Source organism: Brachyistius frenatus, unplaced genomic scaffold, assembly GCF_029030835.1.
Source record: "Brachyistius frenatus isolate BFR_SWC_R1_liver_20210118 unplaced genomic scaffold, ASM2903083v1 Contig_303, whole genome shotgun sequence".
Classification (NCBI taxonomy): Eukaryota; Metazoa; Chordata; class Actinopteri; family Embiotocidae; genus Brachyistius; species Brachyistius frenatus.
The window spans coordinates 32501-60364 of record NW_027210902.1 but is presented as its reverse complement, the minus strand read 5'-3'; the positions used below and the strand labels follow the sequence as shown (position 1 = coordinate 60364).

The 27864-nt window shown below is 46.5% G+C and overlaps 2 protein-coding genes across 2 annotated transcripts; one reads left to right on the top strand and one right to left on the bottom strand.

Moving 5' to 3' along the window:
- Positions 1-224: 224 nt before the first annotated feature.
- Positions 225-6123, bottom strand: LOC138635324 (protein phosphatase 1D-like). The gene is given in 7 exon segments (XM_069722744.1): positions 225-732; positions 1812-2036; positions 2132-2313; positions 3207-3331; positions 4279-4507; positions 5453-5798; positions 5800-6123. Coding segments are annotated over 7 exon segments (1692 nt in total). The 5' UTR covers positions 5995-6123; the 3' UTR covers positions 225-342.
- Positions 6124-8939: 2816 nt separating this feature from the next.
- appbp2 (amyloid beta precursor protein (cytoplasmic tail) binding protein 2) lies at positions 8940-24514 on the top strand. The gene is made up of 13 exons (XM_069722748.1): positions 8940-9120; positions 14911-14999; positions 16752-16903; positions 18029-18152; positions 19027-19195; positions 19296-19385; positions 19506-19573; positions 19657-19762; positions 19849-19973; positions 20428-20513; positions 21697-21887; positions 23027-23192; positions 24097-24514. The coding sequence occupies exons 1-13, from the start codon at positions 8983-8985 to the stop codon at positions 24357-24359; spliced, it is 1767 nt and encodes a 588-aa protein (XP_069578849.1). The 5' UTR covers positions 8940-8982; the 3' UTR covers positions 24360-24514.
- Positions 24515-27864: the final 3350 nt, after the last annotated feature.

Sequence of the window (27864 nt, the reverse complement as noted above, 5' to 3'; positions counted from 1 at the left end):
TGTGTGTGTGTGTGTGTGTGTGTGTGTGTGTGTGTGTGTGTGTGTGTGTGTGTGTGTGTGTGTGTGTGTGGTGTGTGTGTATCTGTGCGTGTGTGGTGTGTGTGTGTGTGTGATGGTGTATGTTTTGTGTGTGTGTGTGCGTGTGCGTGTGTGTGTGTGTGTGTGTGTGTGTGTGTGTGTGAGATGGTGTGTGTTTTGTGTGTGGTGTGTGTGTATCTGTGCGTGTGTGGTGTGTGTGTGTGTGTGTGTGTGTGTGTGTGTGTGTGTGTGTGTGTGTGTGTGTGTGTGTGTGTGTGTGTGTGTGTGTGTGTGTGTGTGTGTGTGTGTGTGTGTGTGTGTGATTTAGCATACACACACTGTGGTCTTGTTATGCTGCTGCAGAATGGGGGAGACGTTATTGGACTCCTTCTGTTTCTTCTCTGCGTTGTGTTGGACCAGCGGCGGCCTACCGGCAGTCCTCCGCCGGGCTTTCTTTGCCGGCCGGCCCGACGGTGGCGCCGATCCATCAGTAGTTCTTTTGCCGTTGGGTGTCCTGCTGCTGACCGTCCTGTCAGTCGGACTAGACTGACTGGGCAGCTCGGCGCTGCTGTTTGAACACAGCGGAGTCAGAGCGAAGGGGTCGGACAGACTCATGTGGTACAAGCTGTTGCTTCCTGAGAGTCCGTCTCGCCGCTCCAGAGCCGGGAGGAGCACACACATGACGGAGGGAGAGTCTTCCTCTGAGGGCCGCTGCTGGACAACACAGGGACAGAACAGCAATGAAGTCCAGCACCAACACATGCACATAATCCTCTTTGATCTAAACAGCACATTAAGTAATTTATGACAAATGAAAGCAACTCTAGATCACAGGAAAGTCAAAGAAATCAAAATACAGTCTGACACTTTAATTTGGGGTATGGACTCTATATCGAACTATTTCCATCCAGCGCATACTTTATGTTTGGAAAAATTTTCACAGTTGAATCAACAGTGAACTGAGAGTAAATTTGGTAATTTAGGAACGCAGAATAGATTCTAACCATTTATCAACCATCAGTGATGTCATCAACCATCAGTGATGTCATCGTTGGTTTGTGAACGTTATGAATCCTCCAGTTCAGATTCTGTCCGTCACCATCTTTGCTAGTTTGGAGCGGTTTGGAGCAGGAAGTGACCATATTTGGACGAGCTGGGGGAGGAGCCAGCGGTGGATCTGACCGATCTGATCGGAAACCTGACGATACTACGTCCCGCCCACCGATAGCTGTAACCTGACTGTACCACAGGCCTGTCAATCAAACAGACACGCCCCCAAAAACAGGTCTTCTTGAATCTTCTTTTCTAATGAATGAGGGATTATTTTCAGATGGACCTCCAGAAAACTAAGAAGAAGGAGTGACTTTAGCTAACAACACCGAGATAACTGATGGACACATTTTATTCACTTTGGATTTGATGAGAGAAGTTGAATGGGAGTCTATGGAGCCGGAGGCTTTTTGGAGCCGACCTCTAGTGGCACTCGCTGGTATTGCAGCAGTGGACACTTCTGCATTGACCTCATTTTTCGGAGCTGGAAGCTACGAACACTTTTAAATACAGTCAATTATTCCCACATTATTCAACAATATAAAAAAATCCTGTTCTGATGTAAAGGCTGCACCCTGGTCAGGGTCCCCATCCAACCAGGGTGTACAGATAAAAAATAAAAACCAAGTGTGGTTGATTTGAAGAATCTGAGTCGAGGTCCCAGACTGATGATTCTCCTCATCGGCGGTCAGGCGGCCGCCCTGTTCTGTAGTCTTCAGTGTTTGCCACCATCCTGCCCTCACCTGAAGCAGAGGAGTGTCAGCGCGGGATATGGAGGTGGGAGGACACTGGGATACCTTGGCCAGATCGAGTAGCACCTCCTCATGATGCAAGGTGTCCTGGGAGGTCCCGGGCTCCTGCAGGGCGATCACGATGGCGCTGGTGTTGTCGGCGCGCAGCATTCGCTGGCGCCACCGCAGCAGAGCGTGGCTGACCAGCTGCCTGGCGCTCGATACCCCGCACGGTGCCTGCAGCATGGACCATCATGAGGTGGACGTTACGGATCAGGATTCAAGCATCACTACATTATCTACCGTTCTGATAACAGTAAACGGGAACGCACCATTTCCTCGTCGTTGTTCTGACACATGGAGACGGCCTCCTGGGGCGGCACCATGTTCCACAGACCGTCGCTGCCCAGGATAATGTAGCGATGCTTTTTGGGGTCGAGTATCAAAACACTGGTGTCCGGCTCCGGAGAAACCACAAACTCTCCGCTGTAGAAGTCGTAGCTCCACAGATCACCTGTCACACAGAAGAAAAACCTCATCTGAATGAAGTCACACAACATACTCCGGCACTAGTGGCTGGAGATCACCGTGTTGGTCTATTCCCCCTCTTCTGTTCAGAGTGAAACTGTAGAATTTCAGTGGCATCTGTACCGACTACCAACTCTCTGGTGTCGTGACATCGATGGTCTCACGTGCACCTCCCTCCAAGCCGGCAGAGAAACAAGCTCAGATACGACACTGAAGGTGTCTGCGCTTGTTCAGGAGGTTAAAAAAAACACCTCTCTATGATTGTACAATAAGCGTGGACTCCACAACGTTTGGTATCTTCTGATGGAACGTATTTATTCTGACACAGCATGCTGATATCGTTGTCTGCGAGGATGAATTGCGTTCTGCGTGATTTAATTTTCAGGTTGTGAACTGTAGATTTCACTTGGTTCTTTTGAGTTGTGACTTCAAAGTTAAACATAAAAATAAAATAAATTCCTTTATAGTTGAGGAAGGATTCAGATTAAGAAGGTGAACGTGGTTTCAGATTAGACAATATACTAACATGCCAACTCTAATTCCAAAAAAACTAAAAATAATTAGTTGACTTTGCTGTTTGAAAAGGAACGCACTTCTAATTATTTAGGAATTTGTCCACATCGGCCAGTGTCCCCCAGTCTTTTATGCATGTGTGTATGATGATTGTTTTTTGTTTATAAAAAAAAAAAAAATAGAAGACATGCATTAGTAAAACAGCTCACTTCCACTGACAGCTCTCAGTGAGCCTCTCAGAAACAGGCTTTTCCTAAATTGAGCGTTGATTGTTTTTTTCAAATCCAGGCAAAAATAACAATATTAGTCAAGCCATTGACAACAGGTTAGTTTCACTGAGATTACTGTGGTGGTGGTTTTTCCCACCTAGAGCTCGGGCTACTGCCAAGAACGGTATCTGGTCGATCACGGTGCTCCGACGGACCGGACCGTTGTGGCTGAGCCTCGGCCTCTTCCAGACCACCCGGTTCACTCCAGACTTCTTGATCACGCTGTTAGCAGACAGGAGAGAAGCAGCCGTTAACATGGAGCGAAGCACACACAGATTTCACAGTCGGTTGGGCTACAACTACAAGGATTACACACAGCCAGTGTTCAGGCGTGGAAAGCTTATACGTCACATCATGTAAAAGAAAGCTTTAACAGACAGATTTGCAGTTGGACCAGTTTCGTTAAAACCTGAGGTTAAAATCAAGGTGAGCCAGTCCTGCTTTAAAGTTCATTCTGGGTGGAGTGAGACATTTTCAAGCTGCATATAATCACATTCACCAATACACAAAAGGCTGAAAAAAAAATATGAATCCACTGAGATGAACCTAAAACCGATGCATGTCGAAAACTGGAGGGTTAAGTAGAAATATGTGTTATAAAACTAACAGCAGTATTTTTCTGACCAAACATCCGAGAATTGAAACCGATGCCTTGAAGTAACATGTCAGTTTCCTTCTGATGCTACTACAAGGTGAGTGAAAGAAAACAAACCCACTTTACCACAGCTGGTTATTACAATCACTATGGTCCCAGTGATTGTATAACGTCAACAAGCTATGAACCTCAGCTATGTGTCCATTGCAGCACCACATCCACTAAACACACAACCGTACAAGCCCTTTTAACTGTGTAGTTTCCTCTGTGGAGCCCCGTGACTACACCATCCTATCGGCTGGCACTCCAAAGGACACTTTCCTTTAAAACAGATCATATTTAGATTTTCTTCTGTGCAAGAAAGATGCTCCTTGGTTACAATCACCACTTTATCAGAGATAGATGGGACTGCTGAGTCTTAAGAAAAAGACACCGTCTTCTGAGAGATTTCCTTAGATTGACCCTAAACTCACAGCAACAGTGTGGACTTAAACTTTCATGTACAGTTTGATTCACTATGGACACATCTGGTCGTCATAACCACGTTTAACAGGAATGTCTTAAGTTAAGTTACCTCCCGCCCAGACCTTCGATACGCTCCCTCTCTCTGGGTAGCTCAGGTTTGTGGTCTTGTGTGACCTCCACAGCTCTGATGAACGGGACCGTGGGGTCATCCTGGACCCCGAGAACCACCGCCGAGTCCCCGACGTGGGCCACGTACATGCGGTTTCCCCGGAGGACCACGACGCTGGCCGTGGTGCCGGATGTACTCGGAAGGCCTGTGAGGGTCTTTGGCCATTCAGCTGTGAGTATGGAAGAGAGAAAATGATGATTTACTGCTTATTCCCTCAATGTACACGAGAGAAAAAAGATCTGCAGAAAATAAAGGTGCCTCTAAATGATTCTGTGCTCATAATAATGTCCAACGACCTTCTCTGATGTACCGAGTCTGACTGTGACGTCAAGGTCTCGTCATATCCGTCCTGAAGCAGGTCTTTCGATGTCAGCCAAGTCAAACATGCGCTGTGCACAGTGTGAGAACTGATCTGTGACCAGCTGACATGTCCCGGCGTGTCGAGCCAGACACCAGCGCAGCATTCACTGGGCTTATAACGATCATAACAATTCACATTGCTGTGCAGCAAAACATTTACGGCACCACGTGCAGCGAGGCCAAAGAAAACACGAAGATGTTGGCCGACTGCATCGCACGTTCAGCTGAAAACCGCAGGTTTGAATCGGCCGCTGTCACCGGCTTTGTTTGGACTGAACCGGCTTTGTTTGGACTGAACCGGCTTTGTTTGGACTGAACCGGCTGGCTGCTGCTAACGTCGTTAGCTCCGCTGCGTCTGGTTGCTAAGAACTGTCCGCCTCAAACCAGCACGTACATCCGGAGCAACGCGACGTGTCCACCCGGTACCGAGGCCCACCCGGTACCGAGGCCCACCCGGTACCGAGGCCCACCCGGTACCGAGGCCCACCCGGTACCGAGGCCCACCCGGTACCGAGGCCCACCCGGTACCGAGGCCCTGGCGCTTTTTGACTGTTTTCCTGCAGAAAGAACAACAGGATGTTCCGGTAAACCCGCTGCTTTGACCCGAGTTTAGCGTGAAAGCCGTGCAGGGTGAAGGAGGCCGCACGGTCTGACGAACCGGTCAACGCTTCTTAAACGGAGAGAAACATGCACGAGGTGAACTCATTACCGTTATTATGACGTTATTATGACGCAACTTAGTCGGTAAACTTACGGAGCTTTTTCCACATCGCGTGGTGACAGGCGACGAACCCTTTGCGGATCGCAGAGCAGACCTCCCGGTCGCAGTCGGCCCAGAAGCCCCGCTGCTTCTTCATGAACTCCCACAAATACTCCCGTGCGAACTGCGCAGCCTCGCGACCTCCGTGACCGTCAAACACGGCGAAGAACGCCACGGAGCGGCGGGAGCGACCCGCGGCGTCGGGCTGATCCGGCGGCGGGCTCGGACCCCCCGGTAACGATGTTTCTACCGGTACACTTCGACCATCCGTCCGTGCGGGTTCACGGGAAGCGTCTGAATCCTGCGGGGGCTCCCCGGTGTCCCCGGTGTCCCCGGTGTCCCCGGTCCGGTCCGTGCGTGTCCCCCCCTTGAGAACTGAATGTCCCGCCTCCCGCACCGCTCTCCTCCGGCTCACCCGACGTCGGCTCGTCTTCTCCCGGCTCGGGCTCGACTATGACCTCGGTCACATCTTCCATGTATTTCCTGCCTCCTTGGTCGGTGAACACGCTCACTCGCATCAGTAGTGTTTCCTCCATGGCTCCAGGGATGAGACGCTCCGGTCTGTCGGTGTCGTTAGCATATAAAACAACAGGGAGTCGTTCACAGCAGAGCTCCGTCCTGCCTTTGTTTATGTTCAAGCGTAGTAGGCATGCTCCAACGCGTTGACGTCAGAGTCGGCCTTCTTCTCGTTACGTCGACGTGGCAACACCAGAGCTGCTGCTGCCCTCTAGAGGTTGGCCAGCGAACTTCAGAGAAGTGTTTGTGAAATTCACATGGTTGGTAAAGAGTTGTCATAACTTTCTTATTAGAACATTTTTTGTGGGTATTTACAAACCACGACACTATAACTCCATTGATCTGTATAAAGATAAGGCCAAAACCAAACTGTCTCAGCATTATACACAAACATTCACTCAATTAAAAAATACAGTTTGATTAAAATGTGAGAAAAATATGGTCTTGTCATATGGGAAGGATACTGGCAGAATTTGTGTTCAGTGCATTCTTCTTTTACCAGGTCGGTTGGTATCTGTTCAGATATTTTATTACCCCTCAGTTTAAAATGTGTACAGACTGGTGACAGACTCTGTTTGTCTGGAGAACAGCTGGCAGATACAGAACTGCGCAGTCATTCAGTTCCACTGGCAGGAGGTGAGACGGTCAGCACAACATTTTTGTTGATGCTCTTGTCTGTTCTTTCACTGCTATTTATTTGCGGCTCATGTTTCAGTGCAAGACAATTAAAGCTGTAATTTGAAAAAGGTTACAGACCGAACCTCCAAGAAAGACCGACTGGATGGATGTTGTGTTTATGGAAAGAATGACCTGATGATGATGTCACAGGTGACCTCCGGTTTGTTCCGCTAAATATTGTCGTTTTTCCATGCTTCTTTACATAAATGCAGTATATGTGGAAAAAACCCAATCAAAATAGCACTGCATTTTTTATTATTTTAGCTTTGTATTCCAGCATTTGTATTTGATTTGAAGTAAAACAATGACAATGAGAGTAAAATACTGATTTCTAGCTTTCATTTGAAAGTTCTCACGTCGAAGAGTTCAGCAAAAGGAAAAGCATTTGATTCTGGGAATTATAATTACATGTAACCCTTCAACATACTGACCAAATATGTTGCAAGGAGACAAGCCACAGAGGCTGAATTATTAGAGGAAAAAAATAAAGCATGAACGCAGCCCAAGTATGAGGTAACTACAAATCAGCTGTTTGATATGCGGCGGAGTGGAAAGAATGCGTTACTGAGTTCTGGCAGTGTATTGAATATGTGTCAGAGGACCAGATAACCAGAGGATAACAGAAGGATGGTGAAATAAAATTGTCAAGAAATATGTTAAATGTTTTTGATGTATTTAACTGTATGCACAGTAAGCATCAATAATGTATAATTATACTTTAAGTGGGTATACAGTATGTGTGGTATTGAGCTTTGTATGAATAATGTTAACAGAATGAAGTTTTCATGAACACGGTTGATATAGTGGGGTCCAAAAGTCTGAGAAAATATGTAATATTTTCATGTAAACGTGGAAAAAATTTGAAAACTTGAGGATTTAGAGACATAAAAATGAGATTGGGTTCAGATGACAGTCGGCTGGATTTGATCAACTCAACAGAGGCTTGTTAATAAAGTAAATCCACCTGCAGCCATCGATCAGCTTTCTCAGAGTCCCATCATGGCTGTACTGAAGGTTTCTAACGGGGCAGCGTCAGTACCAGAGGGTGGATGTACAGGAAGGAGACCAACAGGAGACCGTGGATCAGACCCACAGTGAAACACTCAGGTTCTGATGGTTCTGGTTCTCTGGAGCTGAATGGACTCCACCCTCAGCGAGGAGAAGCAGCGCTCCGTCCTCCAGAGACGCTCCACCCTCTGGTTCGATCTGGGTGGAGAAGGATTCATACTGCAGCAGGACGACGAGCCCGAACACACCTCAGAGATCTGAAGAACCACATGAAGACCGAAGGAGGCCGAGGAGGGCTGACTGTCGTGGACTCTCCTCCACACTCACCTGACCTTTGACCCCAAACAACCTTTATGGAGAACACTCAGAGAGACACTGTCCTGACAGGACAAGAAGCTCTTTGGACACATTCTGCCGTGATAACACGTCTTATCAGGTTTGAACAAACCGGGGGAGTCCATGCAGGTCGAATGCAAAAGGAGGACAAAGAAGTTTTGACATATTTTAAAATTCATGGACATTTTTCACAGATTGAACTTTCGTTAAGATAACATCATTTATGATAAAAGATTTGGCATGAAGTTAAATAGAATCATGGTGTCAGACATGAACTCTTTACATACACAATAACTGGTGTAACTCCTTTCTTATGTAGATAAATATGGAGTATTTAGATCTTGAGGAGAATTGTTCATGTGTTTATTGTGTACGGGTGTCTGTTTCTTTGTATGTAAATATGTCCAATTAGGCAGATTTAGGCAGAGTTCGTGGTCTCAGGTGAAAGAAACCACCAGTCAATAAATCACATCTCTAACAAACACCGTTTCCATTCGCTCATGTTAAAACCTTCGCACAAAATCAGACTATTTTCTTATTTCAGCAGAAAAAGCGTTTTTTTTTTTTTTTTTCATTGACTGCACAATGACGTCACTGCGTCAGCGCCCGTGGACGTGTGCGTCGGGCCGGGGGGGGGGAGGAGGGGGGAGGAAAAGGAGGGGGAGGGGGAGGAAGAGGGGGAGGAGGAGGAGGGGGGGTGTCGTCGGAGATGAAGGAGAAAGATGGAAACTCAACAGCGTCTCTACGACCGCAGCGCACACTGACCTGCGGACAGCGCGAGTGTTTTACGGGCTCGACACACAGCGGAGGTTGTATGAGGACCCGCGGAGGACGCGGCTTGATCGCAGTGAGGTGTTGACTGTAGGGAGAGCTGGGGGAGAGCTGGGGGAGGGGAGGGCTGGAGAGAGCTGGGGAGGGCTGGGGAGAGCTGGGGAGGGCTGGGGAGGGCTGTAGCTGCTGGCTGCTTTTTGGAGAGGGAAAACAACATGGCTGCGGTGGAGCTCGAATGGATCCCAGAAACACTGTACAACACCGCTATCTCGGCCGTGGTGGACAACTACAGCCGCTCAAGAAGGGACATACGCTCGCTCCCGGAAAACATCCAGTTCGATGTCTATTACAAGGTAAGCTTCCCCCGCCGAGAGGCTCCGGAGGGTCCTGGCAGCCGTCCGGAGCCCGTTTCAGCGATCAGCTGCTAACCTGCTAACGCTAGCTCCATATCGACAACGTTACCCAGCTGAAGACCAGAAACAGGCTCCGAGGTGGTCCGGTTCTCTCAGAACAAGCTCAACCTCGCCTACTTGTTCTCCACAGCCCGAGTTGGCCCGTGTTCATGTCTGATTCGTAGCCTTGTCTTGAGTCAGACCCATAAAGGACGGCGACCCGCTGCTCGTCCCCTCGGACCAGGAGCGGGTCGCCGACTCGTCTCGGACTGTTTCCGGTGGTTGGTGGTTCAGATCTGTGACCTGTTGGTTTCCTTGGTGGTTCAGATCTGTGTGACCTGTTGGTTTCCTTGGTGGTTCAGATCTGTGTGACCTCTTGGTTTCCTTGGTGGTTCAGATCTGTGACCTGTTGGTTTCCTTGGTGGTTCAGATCTGTGTGACCTGTTGGTTTCCTTGGTGGTTCAGATCTGTGGCCTCTTGGTTTCCTTGGTGGTTCAGATCTGTGGCCTGTTGGTTTCCTTGGTGGTTCAGATCTGTGACCTGTTGGTTTCCTTGGTGGTTCAGATCTGTGTGACCTGTTGGTTTCCTTGGTGGTTCAGATCTGTGTGACCTGTTGGTTTCCTTGGTGGTTCAGATCTGTGTGACCTGTTGGTTTCCTTGGTGGTTCAGATCTGTGTGACCTCTTGGTTTCCTTGGTGGTTCAGATCTGTGACCTGTTGGTTTCCTTGGTGGTTCAGATCTGTGTGACCTGTTGGTTTCCTTGGTGGTTCAGATCTGTGTGACCTGTTGGTTTCCTTGGTGGTTCAGATCTGTGTGACCTGTTGGTTTCCTTGGTGGTTCAGATCTGTGTGACCTCTTGGTTTCCTTGGTGGTTCAGATCTGTGACCTGTTGGTTTCCTTGGTGGTTCAGATCTGTGTGACCTGTTGGTTTCCTTGGTGGTTCAGATCTGTGTGACCTGTTGGTTTCCTTGGTGGTTCAGATCTGTGTGACCTCTTGGTTTCCTTGGTGGTTCAGATCTGTGTGACCTGTTGGTTTCCTTGGTGGTTCAGATCTGTGTGACCTGTTGGTTTCCTTGGTGGTTCAGATCTGTGTGACCTGTTGGTTTCCTTGGTGGTTCAGATCTGTGTGACCTGTTGGTTTCCTTGGTGGTTCAGATCTGTGTGACCTCTTGGTTTCCTTGGTGGTTCAGATCTGTGGTGGTGGTTCAGATCTGTGTGACCTCTTGGTTTCCTTGGTGGTTCAGATCTGTGTGACCTCTTGGTTTCCTTGGTGGTTCAGATCTGTGTGACCTCTTGGTTTCCTTGGTGGTTCAGATCTGTGTGACCTCTTGGTTTCCTTGGTGGTTCAGATCTGTGACCTCTTGGTTTCCTTGGTGGTTCAGATCTGTGACCTCTTGGTTTCCTTGGTGGTTCAGATCTGTGACCTGTTGGTTTCCTTGGTGGTTCAGATCTGTGTGACCTCTTGGTTTCCTTGGTGGTTCAGATCTGTGTGACCTCTTGGTTTCCTTGGTGGTTCAGATCTGTGTGGCCTCTTGGTTTCCTTGGTGGTTCAGATCTGTGTGACCTCTTGGTTTCCTTGGTGGTTCAGATCTGTGTGGCCTCTTGGTTTCCTTGGTGGTTCAGATCTGTGTGGCCTCTTGGTTTCCTTGGTGGTTCAGATCTGTGGCCTCTTGGTTTCCTTGGTGGTTCAGATCTGTGTGACCTCTTGGTTTCCTTGGTGGTTCAGATCTGTGTGACCTCTTGGTTTCCTTGGTGGTTCAGATCTGTGACCTCTTGGTTTCCTGGGTGGTTCAGATCTGTGACCTCTTGGTTTCCTTGGTGGTTCAGATCTGTGGTCTCTTGGTTTCCTTGGTGGTTCAGATCTGTGTGACCTCTTGGTTTCCTTGGTGGTTCAGATCTGTGTGACCTCTTGGTTTCCTTGGTGGTTCAGATCTGTGACCTCTTGGTTTCCTTGGTGGTTCAGATCTGTGGCCTCTTGGTTTCCTTGGTGGTTCAGATCTGTGTGACCTGTTGGTTTCCTTGGTGGTTCAGATCTGTGACCTCTTGGTTTCCAGTCAGGTTGGTGTTTCTTACAGAGGCAGACACGCTGCTTTCAATACATCCCTGTTTGGGTTTCTCTTTCCCCAGAAGACAGCAAACACAGACCAGCTCAGACTTTAAAAACAGCTCGTTTTGTTTTCTGCCACATTTAGTTTGCTGAATGTCACATTTGAAATGAAACGTCAAAAACTGCTTTTCAGTGATGAAAAGTCAGGATTTAAAAATCAAACATGCTGAGGTCATGCACACAGACATGACATCTGTTCTTCAACATGCCTAGAAAAGGTCACGTCCACCTGGATCTTATGTTGTCATTCACTGCGTATTATTACAAATACTTCAATTTGATTTGGTGAAACTAGAAGCTGTTTTAATGCCCCCACCCACGGCATGCTAAAATATATATGTAATAAAATGAATAACATCCTTCGTGACTGTCAGTGTTTGAGTGTGAAGTGTTAAAATGTGCTCAGTTCACTCTGATCCCGTGAGTCTGCTCGCAGACAGAAAGTCAGTCATCGTCAGGTCCTTTCTGTCACATAGAGGTCTGAATATCTGTTAAATTATGATCACCACACATTGCCTCCAAGCAGCGGGGGGTTGGGGGGTAATTTACCCACTCATCACGCTGTTCAAATGTCAGCATGGCACAGATCAACGCCACAGCAGCTGTCCTCAACCTGAAGTCTGCTTCACAATCAATGTGAGACAAAACAGTTTCTCCACTTCAGCTGCATTAAAACAGTGATGGACGGACGGATGGACGGGAGGTGTGTGTGTGTGTGTGTGTGTGTGTGTGTGTGTGTGTGTGTGTGTGTGTGTGTGTGTGTGTGTGTGAGTGAGTGAGTGAGTGAGTGAGTGTGTGTGTGTGTGTGTGTGTGTGTGTGTGTGTGTGTGTGTGTGTGAAGAAGACCACCTCCCTTCCTCCTCTCAACATGTGCATGTGTGTCTCTCACTATCAGAGCACACGCACGAAAAGAAAACATGTCTTAAGACAAAGACGCCGAGTGAAATGAAGGTTGGTGCGTGTGCAGGAGGGACGTGAAGGGTTCGGGCTCACCGCACACTTGTCAGGATTATCAGATGGAAAAGGGATTATTTTAATTTAAGGATCATAGTCACATGTGATGATTAGCAGGGCCAGTTCACTGAGGGACAGGTTTGGAGAACTTGCAGCGAACCCGGTGGCCTTAAAACCCTCTTTGTGAACCGTTGTCATCACTTCAGTAATCCAGTGTTTGTATTACCAGCTGTGGATTTTAGTAGGAAAACAACAAAAATGGAAAAAGGAGTGTTTCCAATAGGTGATTGAGTCAAATATTGGACCTGTTGGATGGATGGAGGGCGGCGTTATGATCGACACTTACGTACCAAAGTTAAAGGGCAGGTTCTTCTGATTGTCTGTTTGTGAGTTCTTTAATATGTGATGAAAACACTTGGTGGGTAGGATCCCTGTTACAGCATGGTCTCCTGGAAACAAAGGAAAACACAGTGACCTCCCCCTCACAGGGCTGGAAGGAGCCAGTTCCCAGAAGAAACCCACCCAGGACATGAACTCTCTGTCCTCAGTCGTAGGTTTCAATAACATGATTAAGAAAGTCACTTAAGCCAGTTTTTGTTTTACTTTTAAAGACTGCAGGTTTTTTATCAATGAGCACATCAGTGTCAAATTCACAGAACTGGATTTCATTTCACTACCAGTTAACATGAAATGTCTGGTTTTCATGCATTCACGTCGTCTTGGTAGATGTTATATCATAATGTGGTCGTAAGCAGAGTAAACGACCCTGCAGCTCTCCTGAATGTGTTTCTGACCCACATGGGACCAGTTGGTGTGAGACGGTTAACACAAGTCTCAGCTTTTCATTGTTTCAGCTGCAACACGAGTGACAAAGTTATTATTCATATCAAACTTTCTTCTCCACATTTATCTGACAGCTTCATTTCAGATGAGGATTTGACACAATGGATTATAATATAGCAATCGTTTTAAACTACAACACAGTTCAAGGTGAAACCAACAGCAGCGTGTCGTCAGACTCAGTTCAGATGTCTCCGAGTTGTTAACAGCTTCATCAAACAGACATTTTCCCCTCTAAACTTCTCACCTGGTTCCTTTTCAATGAATGTTCAAATATCTAGAGAAAACGGTTCAAAACCTGAGAACAGATTTGTGGATCAGAACTTTGTTTGTTCTTCTCTCTTCTCCCAGTAATCATCTTCACGTTGATCTGTTGTCTCCGGATAGAAAACTGGACAGGAAGTAGTTCAGAGCAGCTCCAACTGTAACATGCTGATCAATATTCATAATCACATATAATTATATATCAGCTTGAGGGACCAAACCGGGACTTTTACTTGAATACTTGAACCACAATTTACTGCTAATAAAAACACCCTTACTTTTACTTAAAGAAGAGTTTTTCATGCAGGAGCTGTACTTGTAATCTCGTACTTTACCATCGTTGTATTGGTACTTCAGTAAAGGACCTGAATCCCTCTTTCACCACTGCTGTTGAAGACACTGACGATCTGACACGTTTCTCAGGAAGCTGAAACTACGACAAACCGTAAAGACGTCCACCTGAAACAGGTTGATCCTCCCGGGCTCGTCCCCGGCAGCTGGTGACCTCATGTCTGTTTGTAGCCTTCGCCTGGTCAGCAGTACTGATTATCAAACTGGGCAGTGCTCACTAAATGTATGGCAGCTCGGTTGCCTGGATGCATTTTAAATTCACCTGAGTGGAGAGCTGAACTGGGCGTCCTTCCAGTCCCGATCCACATGACGGAAGCCAGGAAGCCGATTGGATGGCGTCTCAGCATCGAGGCCCGTCACATACTGGAGGACGCACGTTCCCCCGGGCACGCATGGAAAAGGTCAATCACGCCGGGCGGTTGCCCTCTGAGCCTGTAACATTTCAGTTCAACGCTAACATCACAATGCTAACACGCTCACACTGCTGCACCTGTTTAGCAGGTTTAATGTTCACCAGCATTGTAGCACGCTAACATTTCCTAATGACCGCTGAACACAAGACGGCTGGGGCTGACTATGGCAGGCGTCTTCATCCAAATTAGACTAAATCTAAAAGTCAGTGTGTCACCAGTTGTTTCCAGTCATTCTGCAGTTTCACGCTTATACGTCCAGTCAGGTTATAGATATTTCCGTGTCCGCCCCTCTTGATCCTGTCTGGAAACACCTGATAACATGATGCAACCTTCAGCAGACAACACGTATGGGTTCCCACCAACCGTCACATCACGGCCAGGCGACCACATCTCTGGACAGCACAGTCGAATATTAAAACATTTCACGATTTTATGTACATCTCACATCATGTGACATCGGTCTGACGCTACAGCCGCAGACGAGGAGACCCAGCTGTGACCGGTAGCGATCCCACAGACAGACTGCATCGAACAACTCAGCTCTGTGTTTTGATGACAGACTAGACATCAGCAACTTTTTTTGTTTAAACTCCTGAACAGCAGACAGCATTGTTAGAGCTTCTCTAAAAACACCCCAAATAGAAGGGAAACACCACTATGGTGGTCTCAGATCAAACACTGCTGCTCACATGTTCTGGCTCCACCTCCATATCAGATTAGATGAGTTATGACCCGTATACTCGTTGTTTGAGCGTGTGATGGAAGAGTTGACGTCTTGCTGTCAGCGGGTGTCCACGCTCACCTTATCTCCATCTGTGTCAGCTTTACCAGCAGGGCCGGCTCTGCCAGCTGGGAGGAGAGTTCTGTGAGCTGGAGGTGTTCGCTAAAGTGCTGCGGGCTTCAGACAAAAGGTAAGAACATGGAGGGCCCGAGCTGTGTGTTGAGACGGTGTTCGCTGAACCTGTTACGAAACAGCTGGTTGTCAATGGTTATCAATGACTTATTTTGTCAGAATAAATTAGACTTTAAAGTTATTATGCAGATCTGGATGTTTTGTTTTATGCGGCCCGATTAAAACCCTGTTTCTGAAAAAGTTGGGAAGCTGTGTAAAATGTGAATAAAAACAGATGGCAAGGATTTGTAAATCTCATAAACCTATATTTAATTGCAAATAGACCAAAGCTAACATGTTGAAATGGAGAAATTTGATTGTTTTATGAAAAATATGTGCTTATTTTGAATTTGATGCAGCAACACATCTAAAAAAAAGTTGAGACAGGTTCAAGAAAAGATGGAAAAGTTGTGTAATGCAAAAAAAAAAAGGGAGAGGTTCACCACTCTCTGAAAGACTGTGTTGGAAAATAGTTCAACAATCTAAGAATAATGTTCCTCAACGTAAAACTACAAAGAATTAGTGGATTTCATCGTCTACGGTTCATAATATCATTAAAAGATTCAGAGAATCTGGAGAAATCTCTGAACACAAGGGACAAGGCTGTAAACCAATATTGGATGGTGGTGATCTTCGGGCCCTCAGGCAGCACTGCATTAAAAACACACTATTCTGGAGTGGAAATCACTGCATGGGCTCAGGAACACTTGTGAAAACCATCGTCTGTGAACACAGTTCATCGCTGCGTCCACAAATGCAGGTTAAAACTCTCCAAAGAAGAAACCAGATAGAAACATGATCCAGAAACACCGCCGCCTTCTCTGGACCGAGATCATTGAAGATGGACTGAGGTGAAGTGGACAACTGTCCTGAGGTCTGATGGATCACAATCTGAGGTTCTGTTTGGAAATCATGGACGCTGCATCCTCCAGGTTAAAGAGGAGAGGGACCATCCAGCTTGTTATCAGCTCAGTTCTAAAGCCAGCATCTGTGATGGTACAGGGATGCATTAGTGCACACGGCATGGGTAGCTTGAACATCTGGAAGGAAGCATTAATGCTGAATGACATATTCAGGTTTTGGAGCAACATATGCTGCCATCCAGACGTCTCTTTCAGGGAAGGTCTTGTTTATTTCAGCAGAACAACGTCCAACCACTTTCAAAACTCCAGAAACTGGTCTCCTCAGTTCCCAAACGTTTCCAGAGTGTTGTTAAAAGAAGAGGTGATGCAGCTCAGTGGTGAACATGATCCTGGAACAACTGTTTTGAGATGTGTTGCTGCATCAGATTCAAAATAAACATTTATTTTATTATACAATTTCTCAATTTCAACATTTGATATATTGTCTGTGGTCTATCTGCATTAAAATACAAATCATTGATTCTGTTTTTGTTTACATTTTAAACCTTTTTGGAGTTGGGGTTGTAATAACTCACTTCTTGACTGAATGATTTCTTTTTATTTGACTTATTAAGTGATCCTCTAATGTGACTGATTGCTTTGACTACCTCTTTGTGGTGCTGCAACCTGTTGAGTCACAAAGTCCTGTAATCTTCTCCTTCTCAGTTCCATCAGTTTAACAAAGTCATTTATAGTTCTGAATAAAAAGGGGACAATTATGATTATAATGTTGGTATAAAATAGTTTGGTGCAGCCTTTACCACCGACAAGCACTCTTTAACTTGGGTGTATTGTTGGTGTTTGTTTTTTGTGTGCTGTATGTCCTGGTGATTGAGACATGACGTCTTCCTGCGTCCTCCTCCCTGCAGACACCTGCTGCACCACTGTTTCCAGGCCCTGATGGACCACGGTGTGAAAGTGGCCTCGGTTCTGGCGAACTCCTTCAGCCGCCGCTGCTCCTACATCGCAGAGTCGGATGCCCACGTCAAGGAGAAGGCCATCCAGTTCGGCTTTGTGCTCGGTAAGTAGGAAGGGAAGGTTTTCAAATCACAATTTCAGATGGCCTGAGAGATGCAGTTAGAGAGAAACTGTGAGTCAGGACGTGGAGGCTAGAGGCCGATATCGATGTTAGAGGGTCAAAAGATTATATACATCTGTTTCATGCACTTTTTATGACACTTGTGACAAAGATATGTAATGGAGCAGAATATTTTAACACTTTCTTTTGTCCATACTGACATCAGTGGTATCAATGGTAAACGTCCCCGATGACTTCATGATTATAAATTACTCTTAAAAAAACACAAACATCATCACCAGCTCTAGTGGAGGCCGTTCATTTCGCACGGTGATTTTATCACGGGCTTTGCTAATTGAAACAACTCCTCAGGGAAAATGTCATCAGGGCTGAGGAATTTTAATGAATTAAATAATCCCGACATGTTTTACTACCATAGGTACTCTACGAAAGAGACTAGAGGCTTTATGTCCCTGAAAAACCTCTCAGTTGTCTACAGGAGCTCATGGATGGTGGCGGCGGCGTCCAGCTACAGTACATGTGGATGAGAGAGCCTCAGGCTACACCCACATTAAGGCTTGTTGTTTAAAAATGCACACAGGCCGTAGTTCAGCTGCAAAGCAAGAACATCAGTGCTCACCTCAGTGTTTAGCAGATATGATATCTGATGGTAATATAAGTGTTCGTGGTTTTATCGTCACAGGTTACTCTGGCCGGGTCTTTGTGAAGCCGGCAAAGGTTCTGTAGAAGATATTTGATGCTACTGTGGGATGTAATATTATCTGCCTCACAGTTCACAGTTTGAATAGATGCGGAGATAAAGCCTGTTGGGCTGCCGCTACACTTTAATAACCACAGCGCTTGCTGGCTGTATCGGGGTTGTCACCATTACTGAAGACAGGACGACCCCGTGAGGAGCCAGAGCCCGACGGTCCACATGAAATACTTCACGTGTCCCTGCATATAACTGAACTCTGCTGCTGGTTGTTGTGTTCAAATCGGAGACACTACTTTCTCTTCTTCTGTCGAGTACCTCAGGTGTGAGATTACAAAGTTAGAAAGGAGGTTGTATGAAAGCACTCGTGCCGTGTTGTTCCACCAGTCAGATTGATGTGGTTGTGGTCGCAGGTGGTTTCCTGTCCGATGCTGGCTGGTATGGAGATGCCGAGAAAGTGTTCCTGTCGTGCCTGCAGCTCTGCACGCTCCACAGCGAGGTCCTCCACTGCTTCCGGGCTGTGGAGTGCTGCGTCAGGTCAGTCTCTGGGAATATGCTCTTCTCATATTTACCTGTCTTTACAACAACTCAGTGATTTATAGTGAGAGTTGTTTTCTCTATTAAAAGAGAAGAAACAGAAATGGTTCCTAACTGTCAGTGACAGAAGAACAGAAGCAGTTCAATGTCACATTCATCCAGGTGATCTGGAACGAGTGAATTATCAGCTGATAGAAAATTAAATACTGACAGTTTGATTCAGGATTTATAATTTTATTATTTCATCCAGTCTAATTGTAGCATCTCAAATGTTGCCTGTGTTTTTTTTTTTACTGGTTATTGAGATTTGACATGGATTCTTCATTATTTTTAATCATCATTTATAAGCCTAAGAGAAGACATGTATACATGCATCTATTTTATGAACTTTGGTAAACTGAATCATGTTAGGAAACAAATCCAACAGTTTGTCTTCCTTTAGCTTTGCTAATCGGACAGTTATATCAGATACTCGATTTTTGAGGACGAATATGAGTAATTCAAAAACATCCCGGTATTTATGTCAACCACAATGTGGTTATCAAATCCTTGTGACAGAGGTGTGAGGGATATTACAGCTTATGAACTTTATTGTGCAAAAAGACATCAGAACATTTAAATTGTAAATTTCACAGAGAATTTAACAATTACAAATAATCATAAGTAAATAAAAAAACGCAAAGACAATAATTTCTGTATTAATCCAAGCATCCAGTGTGAATAGGCCAATATAGGCCAGTAAAGTCAGGCTGCCCTGCCGTCTGGTCAGGCTCTAATAACAGCTCAGTAGTCAACGGTAACTAAATCAGAGGTCTGTGTTTACATCCTCACACGCCTGCGATTGTTGTGTAACTCTCCTCTGTCGTCTCCTCAGGCTGCTTCATGTCCGCAACGGCAACTGTAAGTACCACCTGGGCGAGGAGACCTTCAAGCTCGCTCAGTCTTACATGGACAAACTCGCCAAACACGGCCACCAGGCCAACAAGGCAGCGCTGTACGGCGAGCTTTGTGCCTTGCTCTTCGCCAAAAGCCACTACGATGAGGTGTGTTTAACTCACTAACCCTGACATGCTTTCCCTCCTGTAGATGACTAGATGTGAGTAATGTGTGTGTGTGTGCCTTCTCCTCGTGTCCCGCTCTCAGGCATACAGGTGGTGTATAGAGGCTATGAAGGAAATTACTCCGGGGCTGCCTGTCAAAGTTGTAGTTGATGTCCTCCGACAAGCCTCCAAGGTAACACTCAGATCGGATGACCTTTTTATTTCTAATAAAACATGATATAAAGCCTCTATTGGGATGTCCAGTGTCTGCGTCGCTGTCCCTGAGTGAAGTTTGGTTGGTGTGTCCCTGTAGGCCTGCGTGGTGAAGAGGGAGTTCAGGAAAGCAGAGCAGCTGATCAAACATGCCGTGTTTCTAGCAAGGTGACCCGCTGCGTCTCATTCACACTCCATTGTTTTCCTCTTTGTTGTCACGGATTCTGATTTTAGGATTTTGTGTCTTCCAGAGAACATTTTGGACACAAGCATCCCAAGTACTCCGACACGCTGCTAGATTATGGATTTTACTTATTAAATGTAGACAACATATGCCAATCAGTCGCTATTTACCAGGTAAGTGGAGCCGCCGGCAGCAGGAGTGAGTCCTCTTTCTGGTTCCTTTCATGTGATTAAAGCCTCTCTTGTTGTCCACGTCTCAGACGGCCCTGGACATCCGACAGTCCGTGTTCGGGGGGAAGAACATCCACGTTGCCACGGCCCACGAAGACCTGGCTTACTCCTCTTACGTGCACCAGTACAGCTCTGGGAAATTTGACAACGCTCTGTGAGTACAATGAATCTTACAAACTGAAGTCTGCTCATTACATCAGCCAGCTGATTACATTGGACACGGGCTGCCTGTAAACGAAGCACAAGACCATGACTCACCCTGCGAGGGTCCGTGTCCCTCCTCGCTCTGCTGGTATTTACGTAATGTGGCCGCAGGCTTCGAGGCATGTGCAATTGCACGTCAAATATTTAGATTTAAAGATCAATTGGAGTCGAGCGGGAGATGTTTTTTCATACATTGAATTCATTTTGTGACACTTCTCCGTGTACACAAAGGCCCGGATTCAGAATTGGGTAACGCTGTGACCTCTGACTCTGATCCTCTTTGGACTGTATGAGCTTCAAAACAACTTTCTCCAATGGAAACACTTGATATTCTTGGAAGTGTTTATGCTGAATGAGATCCAGTTTCTGACAAGTGTGATTCGCAGAACATGTTTGTCTCTCAGATTCCATGCAGAACGTGCCATAGACATCATCACTCACATTCTGCCTGAGGACCATCTTCTCTTGGCCTCCTCCAAAAGAGTCAAAGGTAAGACCAGTCTGTTGGAGATGCTGGGGGGGGGGGGTTCCTCTTCAAGACAAGAGTAACGGGGTGGTCCGAAGGGGAATTCAATGATCCTTGTTCCTAATATATATGAGGGGAAACTGAAAACGTTCCTGGACTGCTGCTGTTGTGTGCAGAGGGAAGCAATAAGAAACCTGACTTACACACACTTTTGTGTGTGTTTGGGATTTCACGGTGGATATGAGCAGAGTGCGCAAATCAGAGTTTCTGACAAACTCGTGAAACGGTCAGCAAAAAGTTTTTAAATGCTTCAGAAAGTCTACGACGATGAAGCGACGAGCCGGGGGAGGTGTTCTGATGACATCACGTTTTCAAGGGGGGCGGAGCTTCACCGTCCCAGACCGAAGAAGAAGCGTCAGGTTCAGGAGACACCAGCTGGGTTTCAGAGTCAGACTGTCAACACCGAGTTCTACTGGGACCTCCTGAGGGGAACATTCGCTGTGAACCACCTGAACTGTGTCGCCATGGCAACTGGCTTCACCAACACAACACCACTCGCGCTGACAGCGGGTTGAAAACACGAGTTTCCCGCCCTTAACAACCCACTGGTAGTTCACGTGATTCGACTCCCTGCGACTTCTTTCTGTTCCCCAAAATTAGACGTTCACGGTGAAATCACAAGCAGTCACAAACACGTGCAACACAGGTGTCCATCAGGTGACATAACGAGGAATACTTCCTCACATACAGCTGCAGGTTCAAGCCTCAGGCAACAGGTTCCCAAACCCAAAGACTCATTTCCACAAATGAAGAGCTGTATTGAAGTTCTGAGCGAGTTGCTGCGGTGAAAGGTCGGGGTGACGAGCTGCCTCCGTGACTCAGACACCGGTTCACTGCTGACGATGCACTCCAGGAACTGACATTTACATCGACACACGTTATCAGTTGCTGTTCAGGGATTTTTTTTTTGTGCAGCCAGTAAACTGACCCAGTTCCTCTGTTCACTTCAACAATTACAAGGTTTTTATTTGATTTTAAATCCAATTCTTCTTGACTGGATAAGATGATTCAGTGTGTGTGTGTGTGTGTGTGTGTGTGTGTGTGTGTGTGTGTGTGTGTGTGCGCGCGCGCGTGCGCGCGCGTGCGTTGTCCGTAGCGATACAGTACGTCGCCTCCTCACGTCTCACGTGTCCTTTGTGCCCATCAGCTCTGATCCTGGAGGAAATCGCCATCGACTGCCACAACAAAGAGACAGAAGAGCGCCTCCTGCAGGAAGCCCATGACCTGCACCTCTCCTCACTGCAGCTGGCCAAGAAGGCCTTCGGGGAGTTCAACGTCCAGACAGCCAAACACTACGGCAACCTGGGACGCCTCTACCAGTCCATGAGGAAGTTTAAGGTGTGTGAAATCTTACACAATTAAAAGAAACCATGGAAACAGCAAACTAAGACATTAAACCAGTGTTTTGTCAGTTGTGTCTTGACTTGTAATGATTTAATACATAATGTAATTGTAGCCACAGCATGAAGTACGGTGAGGCTGAAACAGTCACGGTGTTCAAAGCATACAGTGATTAAAGACCTCCACATCAGACCAGCTCTCATCACCACGCCCCTCTCTGGAGGAACACAGTCGGGAATGGTTTCTCTAAAGTTCTACTTTAAACCAACCCGTTTATATATTAACGTTATGTTGAAGAGTTGCTGTGTAGTTCCACCAAAATTTATGTGAAAAATGTCAGTCTTCCAATTGTTTCCCTGTCATGCCCTAAATAAGATGGTGATAGAAAGTCTTTATGGCGCCGCTCTATAGAAGGGAAGACAATACGACGCTGTGGGTTATAATGTAGTTAGTTAGTTAGCACAATGCTGATGTCAGCTGGAACTCTTATTTGTAAAGCAGGACTGGAGCACCAATAAGGTCCAATTAGAGGTCATCGGAGGACCTCCGACCATTAGGTGGGGCTATAGCACCAGCTTAAGAGGGATCTGATTACATTTTTCTATCTATCGAGTCTGTTCGATGGCAAGCAAAGTGGACACACATTTACTTTACGTGGAGTTTTTGGGTCATTTATAAAGTAATTGACCTCTACGGTGAGGGTTTCCTGGATGTGCCAGTCTGATCTGTTCCTGCTCTGAACCACCTGATCTGACCTTCGCAGAACCCAGATGCCAATATCTGTGATTGTGTAGTCTACATGGTTCTCATCAGCTGACCGGGCTGCACTGGTACCCTGCACGGCCCAATCCAGCACATGACAGAAGTCAGAGTGACAGACTGAGTGTTTAAAGCTGTGCTCCAGTTAAAGGACTGTATATGTAATGAGGGTGTATTTGGTTCTTTTATGAGAGTAATTTTAGTCCAGGCTGAACGGACTCTGGACACGTATGTAATATTTTAAAAGACAATAAATTGTCACCATTTTTAATCCGATTGTTTCAGTGGAAAAGAAGTTAAATGTTGTATTTATTGGAAAAGCTTAAACATTGCATGTGTTTACAAGTTGTTGTGTGTGTGTGTAACCCGGTAAACAGGAGGCGGAGGAGATGCACATCAAAGCCATCCAGATCAAAGAGCAGCTACTGGGCCACGAGGACTATGAGGTGGCTCTGTCTGTGGGCCACCTGGCCTCCCTCTATAACTACGACATGAACCAGTATGAAGACGCCGAGAGGCTCTACCTGCGCTCCATCGCCATCGGTCAGTAAACCAACTCCTACTAGGCCAACACGCCATGTCAGCGGTGCCCGACTACGCCTCACTCCTGACTCGTCCTAAAGTGGGCGGAGCTGAGGGAGGCTGAATAATATTTTTCTGTATGGTTGACAGTCATTGGCTGAGACCTGCAGGCAGATAGCCAACTGTGACAGCATCCACCTGTCACTCAAAGTTGCCCTGCCCTTAATCATGCAAAACTTTAAGCCTTAATACAATTCAATAGGTGACTTAGATTGAAATTCCCCCTCTGACTCCATTCAACTTCTCATCAAATTGTAAGACAATCATTTTTTTTCATAATGTTGTCATTTCTGGCAGTCCATCTGAAAATACTTCCATCACTAATTAGATATTAGGCCTCAGAGAGGTATGTTTCATGGCATGTCTGTTTGATTGACAGGCTATAAGTGGGCAGGGCATAGTGTCCTCAGGTTTCCAGTCGGATCCGCCACTCACTCCTCCACGGGTCGTCCAAATATGGTCACTTCTGGCTAAAAAAAAAAAACAGGCACCGATGGCCAAAGTGCCAGACTGGAGGTTGACTGCCACTTGGTAAAATTAAGGAAAAGCTATATATTATTTTTAAATACAAGACGACAATCAAATAAATAATTAAATTCCCCCCCGACCCCAAATTTGATTTGATTTCATGACCCATCCCGATCCTAAACACAGAGACCTTCACTTCCTATCATTATCATTTATTTGACAAGTAAATTCTTACATTTGAGAAGCTAAAATAAAAAAAAAAAATTGGTATTTGTACTTGACAATTTACTCCTAAACAATTTATTAAAGCATTTCTTGGGTGGAATGACACATCATTTAATCAGCCACTTGTTTATCAATGGGATTCCAACCATGTGGTGTGTCCCCGCCCCCTCAGGTAAGAAGCTGTTCGGAGAAGGTTACAGCGGGCTGGAGTACGACTACCGAGGCCTCATCAAGCTCTACAACTCGGTGGGCAACTACGAGAAGGTGTTCGAATACCACAACGTACTGTCCAACTGGAACCGGCTGAGGGACCGGCAGTTCGCCGTGGCCGACGCGCTGGAGGACGTCAACACTACGCCGCAGCAGACGCAGGAGGTGGTCCAAGCTTTCCTATTGGCTCAGAGCCTCGGCCCCACCCGTCCCTGTCTCGGCTGATTTTTATGAGGGAAGAGAGAGAGGAGGAAAAAAAAACAAAAAAACACGACACGTGGGTTTTAGCCTGGTGAGCACATGAAGTGAGAAAACACACACACACGCAGACACACACACAGAGACACACACACATGCAGACACACACACACAGAAACACACACACAGAGACACATGCAGACACACACACACACACACAGACACACACACACAGAGACACACACACAGAGACACATGCAGACACACACACACAGAAACACACACAGAGACACATGCAGACACACAGAGACACACACACAGAGACACATGCAGACACACACACACAGACACACAGAGACACATGCAGACACACAGAGACACATGCAGACACACAGAGACACACACACAGACACATGCAGACACACACACACAGACACACACACGCACGCAGACACACGTAGTTGTGGAATTAAAAAAAAAGTAGAGAAGACACCGTTATCAAACCTCATCAACTCACCAGCCACTGAGATGCGACCCCACAGAACAAACTGCTGCATTTCTCCAAGAGAAAGAGGACACACACCTGAAGGGGGCGGGGCTTAAAGAGGAAAACCTCAGACATCCTGTGAGGATGGCGGACGACCTCTCTTCTCCTCGTTCACTCACCTTTTTCCTCAGTCTGGAATCGGAGGACATTTCTGCTTTTGTATTTGGACCCGTGTAGCTCTGAAACACCGTGAGACGTGATCTCCAGGCACACGACAACATCTGGACCCCACGCACATCTGTGACATCTGTGCTTCAGCCCACATCCATCAGCATCACAGACGGAAATCATTGGATATTTTTGACACTTGTACAGTAAAAAAAATTACAGCAGATTGTACTCTAAGTTTCAGTTGAAGGCTTCTTGTTTGTTATTTTTTCTTTGCAAAGAACTGAAAGTGGAGCCGAAGGCGTCGTCGTTGAACTCGTTTTTAACCGCTCGCTGGAGCGAGATTACAAACGGTGGAATGTGTTGAACCAGTGGGGATGTTGTTACACACAAACAGGCTGAACAGGTCTGATTTTCACTTCATTTTAAATCTTTTTTTTCTCTCCCTCGCCCCCAGCTTAGTACTGACATAGTATAATTAAAATGCCAATAATTTATATGCAAATGTGTATGTTTATGTAGCCCTTTGTTTATGCTTTCTTACTGAATGAGCCATGAAATCTCAACAATATGACAACAAGGGACGTGGAAGGAGTGCAGAGGAAGATGCTACATGTACAGCGGTTCAGGAGCCTTCCTGTACGTGCACGTGTGTGTGTGTGTGTGTGTGTGTGTGTGTGTGTGTGTGTGTCAGTATACACAGATATAACTCTGGGTGCCCTCGTGCTCCCCTGATGACTACCAGCCTTACACCAGCTTGCAGTTATCTGTCTGTAGACGGACCCATCCTTTTAAGTGCTAAATAAACTATTATACCCTTAAGGGCACTACAATGGGGACCAATATAATGTGAGTGAGTGTGTCGTCAGCCTGTTTACTTGTGCATCTGGCCTTTCCTCTCCACTCCCCCTAGTCACAAAAACACATGAACATTTTTTGTTTCTGGACCATCAGCCTCCAGAATCTGGTGTGTTGTTTCCCTGCAGAGCTCCACGGTCAGAAAGGACCAACAGAACGGAGGAAGCTGAAAACTAGACAGTAGCGTGTCCTTTTTTTTATGCTTTCCGCTGCCTTCTGTCTGTGAACATGATCTGAGCCTCCCGTATTCACAGCTGCTGGTTTACATGCTGAACGTCCAAAGGAGCAGCTCGCTCAAATACCCTGAAACTACTCCTCACTTACCTCCCAGCCCTCCGGGTATCCTTGTGGATGTAGCTGATTCAAAATATATTTTAAAATACATTTTTTTTAAATCTGCTATTACTCTTTTGTATGAACAGAAACATCCCAAACCTGGCCAAGATATGAACTTTATCTTTTACGACCTATCAGCGCTCTCTGGTGGACAAACTGTAAATGGAGACATTTCCTGTAATTTACTGACCAACACAGACACATCTGCAGTAAACGATATGATCCCGACACCTGAACACATCAGTACATACCAGTGGTCCCACAGAGCAGGTGTGCAGCGGAGCGGTAGTTGTCATTTTGTCCGTGTGTGGGTCTCGACCCACGGGTTGGGAACCCTCCCTGCAGATACTTTAGATTAAATCCTTCAAATTTCCACTTAAACATGAGAAATATTCCCTGAAGTTATTGTTCAGGACTCCATTCTGTCTCTTTATCTGTGGTTAAATCAACATGAGCTGCACAGTTACCTGCCATCAGAGATGAGTGAGCCCTGGTTTCTGTCGGGGTTTGTGCGAGCTGACCCTTTAAGGAGCTGCAGTCTGAACGGTCCCAGCTGGGAGGAGAAAGCAGGACGTGTGCAGCCGCGCGGAGAAACAACGGAGGAGATGTAGTAGGAGTCCAGTGCAGGCATTAAAACGAGGTGACGGAGAGATGCCTTGGAGAAGGAGCCCGCTGGTCCCTTCTGTTTGTTTCTCCATGAATGAAGAAAAATGAGCTTTGCCTTGCTGTTGCTTTCAGTGCTGTCGGACATCTCCCTCTCTAGCAGTGGTGCGAGTTGAGGTCTAGCTGAGGAAGTCCAGCCTTAGACCCCCCCCCCCCAATCTGGACATAGACGTGTAATCTCAATTCTCTACAAACAGACAGCGGAGTTATGAAAGCTACATATCTCCTTAAACAGGGAGTCATGGTGACGTCGTACTGACCTTCAGTCAGTCAGAGGTCACCTGCTGACCTGTCGGCTTCTGCTGTGGAGCCATCAGACGTCCGCTTCCTTCTGCAGCGGTTGTTTCTCTCACCACCTGTGGAAGTTCTTAAAAGAAAGAAAAAGATCTCTTCATCCTGCCGAGGTGCCGATGTTTATTTTTCTGTTCGTCCAAAAGAAAAAGAAAAAAGAAAGAAAGCAGGAGAGGAGCGCCTCCTGGTCGTCATGGTGATCTCCTGATGTTTGAAAGGGAATAGAGGAGGGGGTGGAGGTGGGGGGTTAGGGATGCTCCATAAAGCTGTGATGTCTCCAGCAGCCTTGCTGTTCTCTCTTAATACGTGCAGAAAAGACCATGGACACCAAAATGCGACGAGGGGATGTTTTCACTGTTGTCCTGTTACTGCTTCACTGTTAGCTGAAAAAACATTAAAATGTATCACTGACCTGCTGCAGCCTCTGTATGTTCATCTGCTGTCCCAGGACACACACACGCATGTTCAACGGGGACACACACGCATGTTCAGCGGACACGCATGTTCAATGGACATGCATGTTCAACGGACACACGCATGTTCAATGGACATGCATGTTCAACGGACACACGCATGTTCAGCGGACACGCATGTTCAATGGACACGCATGTTCAATGGACACACGCATGTTCAGCGGACACGTTTAACGGACACACGTTTAACGGACACGCATGTTCAACGGACACACGCATGTTCAGCGGACACGTTTAACGGACACACGTTTAACGG

What these genes read in the sequence shown, in the direction of transcription:
- appbp2 (XM_069722748.1), top strand. Translation starts at nt 8,983, where the DNA reads ATGGCTGCGGTGGAGCTCGAATGGATCCCAGAAACACTGTACAACACC. An exon ending in TCCTCCGACAAGCCTCCAAG is followed by an intron (nt 19,386 to 19,505) that starts GTAACACTCAGA and finishes GTGTCCCTGTAG; the next exon opens with GCCTGCGTGGTGAAGAGGGA. An exon ending in AATCAGTCGCTATTTACCAG is followed by an intron (nt 19,763 to 19,848) that starts GTAAGTGGAGCC and finishes TCCACGTCTCAG; the next exon opens with ACGGCCCTGGACATCCGACA.